We start from the raw sequence: 9,769 nt of genomic DNA, 5'->3' as shown, positions 1-9,769 counted from the left end.
CGGATTTCTTTTAATAAGATTTTGTTCTACAATTTTCTTTTTAACTGCCTCTTCATATTCTATTTTCCAAAGCACAAACTGTCCTCCTGACAAACAAGCCTTAGCCACCTGAAACCAATCATAAGGAGTCATCCACCAAGCACGAAGTCCGTCTAAAAAGGTCAATGTAAATGGTGCCGAGGGACCATAATCATGACAAGCAGCTTTCACATCTTTCAATAATTTCATAGATATGGGTTCCCATCTAGGGGGTTCAAATTCTAAATCAACAGGAAAACAATGAAGAGGGTCTTCTGATTCTAAAACCTTTTGTATAGTTCCTCGAAAACCTGGCACATATTTCTTTGGTGATTCTACACTTTGACCACTAGATGGTAGTATGGCCTTACTTTTAGAAACTACAGGAAAAGAAAAATAAGGCAAATCTGGGTTTTTATATTTTGCTGCTTCCTCATTTAATTCTGCATCATCCACAGGAGATAGATGATCCCCAGGATCATGTCCTTTAGCTGTCTCATCCTCCTCAGATTCTGAATCACTCTTGGGGAAAGAACCATAATTAGGATTAAGTACCAACGCTTTCCGCAAGATGCTCCATAGGGAATATGAATCTTGTGTCATCTGAGATCCACCGTGAGCATCATACAATTTTTTCATATTTTTACCTACCTCATCCCATGTTTCTAGTTCTAATGTTCCTTGATCAGGAAACCACGGATTAACTTTCTGTACAAAATCTAGAAAAGAATTTACTTTGTCTTTGCTTACCTTAACACCTTTATGCATTAACACTTTAGACATGATTTCAATATAGGCTTGCCGTTCTTTGGAGCCGCAGTTCCCCATAGCTGTGACAACAAAACACCAATATACACAAGATACAGTAAAATATATATAGAAACTGAATCACACTATATGGCGATAATAAGTCACACAGTACGTCGGCGACACTATACAACCAGACCTGCTTGCCTTGTCAGCCCGTACTCACTCGCGGGGGGCCTGTAGCACCCTAAGGCAAGATCCGTCCTGAAACGAGATGAATGAGATGAACAAACGGGGGAACATATATATACACTTACCGGAGTCAGGCCCCTGTTCCGGGCGCCGACGCAGTTGGTTGCTAGCCCCGACCTGAGGGGAGTTGGATCTGCTCCAGGGAATCAGGATACGGTGAGAAGAAACCACTCGAAGGCAGTCCTTCTGGGTCAGGTCTGGCCAAGACCGTTCCAAATTTTATTCAAACTTCTTCCACCTTATATAACATTTTCTATCATCCTTAGCAATATGACAAACATTCGTATACCATTCTTCTATCACCCCTAGCAATATGACAAACATTCGCTGGGGGCTTACATGTCCCACAGGGCACAACGTTTTTTTTTTTTTTTTTTCATTAATCAGTATTTTTTATTATGGTTTTGTGGGGTACAGTTAAGGGTTAGGTGTACAATGACGTTTCATTCAGGCACCCTGTAGATAAGAAGGGTTTTCCCATCCCCCGACAGATATTTGCTACTGTTAATCCCATCCCCCTCCCCCCCATAGTTTCCCAGTACCATCAGTCATTTTCTCATAGTATTGCATTGGATGTTCAAGGTCCATTATATGAGTGAGAACATGTGATATTCGGAATTTTGTTTTTGTGAGAGGTCACTCAGTATTATAGACTCTAGTTCCATCCAGGTTGCAGCGAAATTCATGATTTTGTTCTTTTTTATGGCTGCGTAGTATTCCATCGTGTATATGTACCACATACTGCACACGTATGTTTATCGCAGCATTGTTCACAATAGCAAGAACCTGGAAACAACCATGCTGCCCATCAAAAGAGGACTGGATTAAAAAAATGTGGTTCATCTTTGATTTCTTTGAGCAGTGTTTTGTAGTTTTCATTGTAAAGGTCTTTCACGTCACTGATGAGAAAGATGCCAAGGTATTTCATTTTTTGTGTGGCTGTTGTGAATGGAATTGTGCTTTTTATTTGGGTTTCTGTTTATTATTGGTGTATAGAAATGTGATTATCTTTTGCACATTGATTTTATACCCTGAGACTTTGTCAAAGTCCTTTATCAGTACAAGGAGGTTTTTGACAGATTCTCTTGGGTTTTCAAGGTATAGAATCATGTCGTCTGCAAAGAGGGATAACTGAACTTCCTCTTTTCCTATTGGGATACCGTTGGTCTCCTTCTCTTGTCTAATTGCTCTAGCTAGGACTTCCAAAACTATGTTGAAAAGGAGGGGTGAGAGTGGGCATCCTTGTCTTCTTCTGCTTTTCAGGGGGAAAGGTTCCAATTTCTGTCTGTTTAGCAGTATGCTGGCTGTGGGTTTCTCGTAGATGGTTCTTACTCTTTTGAGGTATGTTTCATCTATTCCTAGACGTTCGAGGGTTTTTATCTAGAATGGGTGCTGGACTTTATCAAACACTTCTCCTGCATCTAGTGATATAATCATGTGGTTTTTGTTTTTACATCTGTTGATGTATTTAAACAATCCTCAGCATAAAAACCCCAAGAAACAAAAACAAACAAGCAAACACCAAAAAAACCCCCAAAAAACAAAAAACCCACAAAAAAACAACAAAGCAGGAGGTCTCAGACTCCCAGGCTTTAAACTATCCTATAAAGCTACAATAATCAAAACAGCCTGGTACTGGTACAAGAACCGATGGAATAGTACTGGTATAGACCAATGGAATAGAATTGAGATTCCAGAAGCAAAACCTCAATTTCCCAACCAACTCATCTTTGACAAAGCCTCCACCACCAACAACTAGGGAGAGGAGAACTTATTCAGTAAATGGTGCTGGGAAAACTGGTTGACCACATGCAGAAGATTGAAACAGGACCCCTACCTATTCCCATACACAAAAATTAACTCTAAATGGATCAGAGACCTAAACGTAAAATCTCAAACTATAAGAACCTTAGAAAATGCAGGAGGCACCATTATGGAAATTGCAACCGGTAATCAATTCCTAATCAAAACCCCAAGTGTCCAGACCATAACAGATAAGATAGACAAGTGGGATGTCATCAAACTGACAAGCTTCTGCAAAACCAAATAAACCATCAAGAGAGCAGGGAGACAGCCCACAGACTGGGAAAAAGTATTTGCCAACTCCATGTCTGACAAAGGCCTAACATATAGGATCTACAAAGAACTCAATCATGCTGAAAAGAAAAAAACAAACAACCCCATTACAAAGTGGGCAAAAGACATGAACAGACACTTCTCAAAAGAAGACATACGAGCAACCAACAGATACATGAAGAAATGTTCAACCTCACTAGTCATCAAGGAAATGCAAGTTAAAACAACACTGAGATACCACCTAACTCCAGTCAGAATGGCCATCATCAATTACTCAAAAAATAACAGATGCTGGAGAGGATGTGGTGAAAAGGGAACACTTCTACACTGTTGCTGGGAGTGTAAACTAGTACAGACTCTGTGGAAAACAGTGTGGCAATTCCTGAAAGTTCTAAAAATTGACCTTCCATACGACCCCATAATCCCCCTACTGGGAATATACCAGGAAGAGCTCAAATCACTCTATGAAAAAGATACCTGCACACACATGTTCATTGCAGCATTATTCACAATAGTAAAAACATGGAACCAACCATGCTGCCCATCGAACGAGGACTGGATAGAGATAATGTGGTATATATACACAATGAAATATTATGCAGCCATAAAGAAGGACAAAATTATGAACTTCGCAGCAACCTGGATGGACTTAGAGTTTATAATACTGAGTGATCTCTCACAGAAACAAAGATCTGAGCTTCACACGTTCTCACTCATAAGTGGACCTTGAACAACTACCGCAATACTATAAGAAAAGGATTGACAGTGGCAGGAAACTATGGGGGGGCAGGGAGGGGTAGGGAGGTGGGATTAGCGGGAGTCAATATCTGTCTGGGGAAAGGGGGGCACACGTCATCAACAAGGGTACCTGCACAGTGAATATTTGTATAACTAACCCTGAAATGTATCCCACAATTTTAAAATAAAAAATTTTAAAAGTTAAGAAAAAAGAATTTATTTAGAGTCCTGACTGTGTCTTATTTCTTTATGTATTCTCTGAATCTGACATAGGACATAGAGAGTAAGTTCTGTGTAAATTTGTTCAATATGGTGGGGCTTGGTGGCTCAGCTTGTAATCCCAGCACTTTGGAGGCCGAGATGAGTGGATTGCCTGAGGCTGGGGTTTGAGACCAGCCTGGGCAACTGTACGATGACCACTTATGTACCGAACCCTGAATTGTACCCCATATCTTTAAAATAAAAATTAAAAATACTTACTTTAATAATGTTCAGTTTGGGTAACAAGCTACAGTCAGCCAGTGTCAGCTGATCCCCATCCAAGAACAATCTTCTGGAAACTATGAGTTCCTCAGCACTGTCTGGATCAATTTCATCCATAAGTGGAGTGTTTAAGTAGTCATCCAGACGCTTAAATTCTCTGAGCAGGGATTTTTCAAAAGCTGAAGCAATGAAGTCATAAGGTTGCTTACAGATGTATTGTGTTTATGACTAAATACATTCTCAACATGGTTTTCACACATTTAGACACCTCTATCTTTTTTTCATTGCTTATTACCCTTGTTTTGTGTACCCTTAGGGTGGAGGTATTTCTCAAAAGAGAGAATTCTTTGACCCATTGTCAAGGCCACATTCACTTTAGTTCAGTCCTATGGTTTTTGTGTTCCTCTCCTCAAAGTTTTGAGGTGAACATGCAGCCAAATAGGGCCCCAAGGGCTATCCTAAGTGTGATTCCTCTTTACATTCCACAGTTGGATTAATAAGAATGTAGCAGGGTGGAACACTTTTTTGGCATGCTTAAAACAACATGCTAGAATATTACCACTCTGGAGTTATTCTGGACACTTCCTTTCCTCTCTCTTGCACTCCACATCCAACCTGTCAGGAAACGATATACTGCAGAATCCAACTGCTTCTCATCCCCTCTTCTGAGATTCCCCTAGTCTTACCTGGGTAGATACCTCTCTCCTTAGTGACAATAGCCTCCCAATAGGGCTCTCTGCCCACCCTAACCCACCCCCAGGCTGTTTGCCTCACAGATTGAGGGCTTGTTCTCCAAATGAGGCCCTTCCTCCTCCTCACTAGCTGACCAGGCCCTTCACCCTCTAGATTGAATTGTGAGTTCTAAATCTAATAAAACTTCTTGCAAGGGGATTTCAGCAGAGAGAACAGAGAATGAGAGAAAAACTAGGCTGTTTTCCAACACACACTATGTATTCAGGAAACTCCTATTTTTTCCTGCATGAGAAAAAATAGAGAGATTTAAATAAAGGTAACTTACTCTTATTTGCCTCCTTTTGTGTATTCTTAATATATGCAGAAAACTTGGCAAAGAGATTGCATCCCACGTCAAAAGATTCCTTGTACTTGGGACTTAGGTGAGGATACCTTAAAAAGAAACATGAGTAAACTGTCATTTGCATGTGACAAGACAGAGACCAGATGCCTTAGCTTGTATTATAAGGGGAATGGAAGTTTTGAAAAATTGTGTTGGAAACTTAAAGTCCTCAGACATTTCTCAGTAGAAATATATTCTTTCTTAATCTCAGAACATTTTAGTTTCAATAGTTCTCAGGGAAATACCTTGTCTGCAATTCAAAGCTCATTTACCTGTAGAAACAATGTTTTAAATGGTGATGAAATTTTCATACTTGCTTGTTAAAAGTCTATTTGTCAGAAGACATGGTAGTAATACAATACATTTTTGGTGATAAGAAGTAGAAAAATATGGTTTCAAACATTGCAACCTATAAAACAAATGAAAGAATAGAGAGAGTGGAGAAAATGGGGGAAAAATAGCCATAATGCCCTCTCCTTGGTAATGCAAAATTAATTTAGCACAATAAAATAAAATAATGTAATCATATAATTTACCACATTACAAACTTAAATAAGAAACTCCATATGATCATGAATATATACAGAAAAAGCATGCAACAACAACAAAAAAAACACACCTCATAGACATATCTGTGGTCCCATGTTTTTTGCAGCATTATTCACAAAGGCCAAGATATGGAGACAACCTAAGTTTCCATTGACAGATGAAAGAATATACAAATTGTAGTGTACGTATATATGTAATAGAATAATTTCAGCCTTATAAAAGAAGAAATACTACCATTTTCAACAACATGGATGAACCTGGAGGACATTATGCTAAATGAGATAAGCCAGTCACAGAAAGATACACACTGCATGATCTCACTTATGTGTGGAATCTTTAAAAAGTCAAATATATAGAAACAAAGAAGAAAGCAATGATTACTAGGGATGTTGCGAGGAGAGAATAGGGAGATGTGGGTCAAAGGGTACAAAGTTGCAGTTATGTAGGCTGAATTATTCTAGAGATATAATGTACAACGTGAGGACTATTGTTAATAATATTGTATACTGAAAATTTACTAACAGAGTAGATTTAAGGTGCTCTTGCCACACAAAGGCAACTATGTAAAATGATAGATATGTTAATTTGTTTGACTGTGATAATCATTTTACTAAATATATGCATATCAAAACATGATGCTGTGCACCTTAAATGTATACAATAAAAACAAAGGCTAAAAAACTCAATTCCTGATCATTAAAAAACTCACTGGCAACCAGAAATGATCAGGTCAAAGGCTAAGACATCTTCCTTGATTCCTCTTTTTCCCTCTAACCCCACATTTGACCCACCAGCAACTCTGGCCAGCTCACTTTTCAGAATCTGTCCACTTCTCATCACCTCCACTGTTTCTGCCTGCATTACTGTAACAGCTTCTTTCTTCTTCTTACTTCCATACCTGTCCCCCATACCCTTGGAATATCTGGAATATTCTCCACCCATAGCCAAAGCAGCAATGTTAAAATGTAAGCAATATCATGTCTATTCTTCACTCGTTTGTCTTCATCGTATTCAGAGTTAGAGTCCAAGTTCTCATACAGTACTCTACAAGGACCCACAGGATCTGAACCACTCCTTTCCTCACCCAGTTTAATCTATTCACCACCCAGAAGCCAGGGTGATGTCTTTCCCCTATTCAATACTCTGAAATTGCTGTATCTTTCTCAGAGTCAGAGCCCAATTCTTTACAGTGGTCTACAAGGACACATATGACCTGGTGGTCCCACTTTACTGCTCTGCTTTCACCTCTTTCACTCACTGACTTGTGACATTGACTTTCCTGCTATTCTTCAAATAAGCCCGGCAAGATCCGGTCCCATGGCCTTTTCACTTGACCTGCCCTTAGATGAAGGACTTCCCCATATATGCACATGTCTTGTTCTCACTCTTCTTTCATGATTTTTTATTTGATATTCTCTTTCTAGTGAAGTCTTCCTTTGAACATTCAATGTAACATTTCAAAATCATCTCTGTTCTGAATACTCACTACTTCTCTCTCTTGCTTTGTTTTTCTTTTTAGCAGGACAATTTTGTATTTCCTATGTTATCCCTCCCCCAGCCCCAGGCAGCAGAGCATGGAAAGAGATACCTTCTTCTTAGGTGAAGGAGAAGGAAGTGACCACCAGGTTTTGCCTCAGACCCCTACACTGGGCCCACTGCAGTAAAACCCAGCACTGGACAGGCCATGATGGCCCCAGATTCCAGGCTGGTACTCACAAATTGGGCCTCCAAGTCCATTCCAGCATGAGGCTGGATCCCACGTCCCTTCCTTGTGGACATCTCTGGACCTTCCCCACCACCAGGCTGGCCTCCACAGATGTGGGCATTAGGCCAGCCCCTGTAGTCTCAGGCTCTAGGCCAGTCCTGAATACTCAGTCTCCCATCCCTGGGTCCACCCCTGTGCCAGTCCATAATGCAAATATTGGTTCACTTGATGGTGTCCCATATTTCCTATAGGCTTTCTTGTTCAAGGTCACTTATTCTTCTGTTCAACCTAACCTACTGGTTAGGCTTTCTATGGAAATTTTCAGTTCAGTAACTATATTCTTTTTTTCAATGGTTGATCTCTTTGCTGAACTTCTCACTTTGTTAGGTATTCTTTTCTTGATTTTGTTTAGTATTCTGTCTTTTTGTAGCTCACTGAACTTCTTTAACACAATTATCTTGAATTCTTTGTCAGATAGTTTGTAAATATTCATTTTTTAGGGTCTATTATAGATGTTTTGTTTTGTTCCTTTGGTGGATTCATGTTTTGCTGATTGTTTGTGATCCTCATGGCCATGAGCTGGTATCTGCCCATTTGAAGAAGTAAGGACTATTCCAGTCTTTTCAGGCTGGTTTCAGCTGGAAAAGCCCTTCACTAGCCAGCCTGTCTAGATATTCTTGGAAGGCCATCTGCTATGGCCCAGGAGTAGGCTTACTGCTGGAATCCTCAGGTGGGCTGTCCTATAGGAAATATGGGATAACATCAAGTGAACCAATATTTGCATTATGGATTTCTCAGGTGGTGCAGATAAAGAGAAAGGTGCTTATAAAGATATAATTATTGAAAACTGGAGGAAGATATAAATATCCAGAAACAAGAAGCTCAAACTTCTCCAGTCAGGCTCCATTCAAATGAGACTACACCAAGACATAGACTAAAATAGTCAAAAATCAAAAACAAAATAGCCTGTTATAACAATAAGATGTTTTATGTGAGCCTCATGGCAGTCACAAAACAAAACCCTACAGTATATATAGAAAAGATAAAAAGTAAGGAATCGAAGCATACCACTAGAGGAAATAACCTAATTACAAAGAAAAACAACAAGAGAACAAGAAAGGAAATGAATGAAATTCTCCAAGCAAAAAAATAGGGTTAAAAAAAAAAAAAACTTTAAATAAAAAGAGACTCAAAAAAGGTCATTACACAATGATAAAAGGGTCAATTTCTTAAAAGCATGTAACAATTTTAAGTATATGTATATACCTAATGTTGGAGCATCTAAATATATAAAGCAAATATTAATAGGTCTGAAGTGAGAGCTAGATAGTAATATAATAATAGTAGGGGACTTCAATACCCGTCAACAATGGACAGAACATTCAGAGAAAATCAATAAAGAAGCATCAGACTTAAAAATAAAAAGAAGCTTCAGACTTGAACTACACTTTATAACAACTGAACTTAGCAGACATATGCAGAACATTCCATCCAACAGCAGCAGAATATACATTCTTTTCAAGTGCATACAGAATATTCTACAGGATAGATTATATATTAGCTCATAAAATAAATCTTAACACATTTACGAAGATAAAAATGTTATCATTTATCATTTCCAACCACAATTTGTCAATAACAGGACAAATTTCAGAAAATTTACATATATAGAAATGAAACAACATGCCCCTAAAAGAATAAATTGAAAGCAACATTTAAATATATCTAGAAACAAATTAAAATGAACACACAACCTAGCAAAATTTGTAAGATGCAGCAAAATAAATCTAAGAGGGAAGTTTACAACCATAAATGACTACATCAAAGAAAAATATCTCAAGTAAACAACCTGTTACATCTAAGGAACTAGAAAAAGAAGAATAAGCTAAGATCAAAATTAGTAGAAAGAATAACATAATAAAGATCACAGTAGAAATAAAGTAGACACTAGAAAACATTAACAAAACCAAGAGTTGGTTTTCTGAAAGGAAAACAAAATTTACAAACCTTTAAGTACAATAACTAAGAAAAAAGGCTCAAACCATAAGAACCTTAGAAAGTAAAGGACATACCCTCATGGAAATTGGAACTGGCATCCAGTTCCTGAACAAAACCTGAAACCCACA

General features: G+C 38.4%; 1 protein-coding gene across 1 annotated transcript in view; it reads right to left on the bottom strand.

Moving 5' to 3' along the window:
• CLIC2 (chloride intracellular channel 2) overlaps positions 1-9,769 on the bottom strand; it is a 35,281-nt gene that overhangs the window by 1,313 nt on the left and 24,199 nt on the right. Inside the window, exons 4-5 of the mRNA XM_008072251.2 lie at positions 5,333-5,439; positions 4,312-4,493 (exon numbers count right to left, since the gene is read on the bottom strand). Of these exons, the coding sequence (XP_008070442.1) occupies positions 4,312-4,493; positions 5,333-5,439 (289 nt within the window). The remainder of the gene's footprint in view (positions 1-4,311; positions 4,494-5,332; positions 5,440-9,769) is intronic.

The sequence above is a fragment of the Carlito syrichta genome, unplaced genomic scaffold, assembly GCF_000164805.1.
Source record: "Carlito syrichta isolate Samal-C Ts95f unplaced genomic scaffold, Tarsius_syrichta-2.0.1 Scaffold314997, whole genome shotgun sequence".
Classification (NCBI taxonomy): Eukaryota; Metazoa; Chordata; class Mammalia; order Primates; family Tarsiidae; genus Carlito; species Carlito syrichta.
The sequence above is the reverse complement of the archived record's forward strand: the minus strand, read 5'-3'. Positions and strand labels throughout refer to the sequence as shown.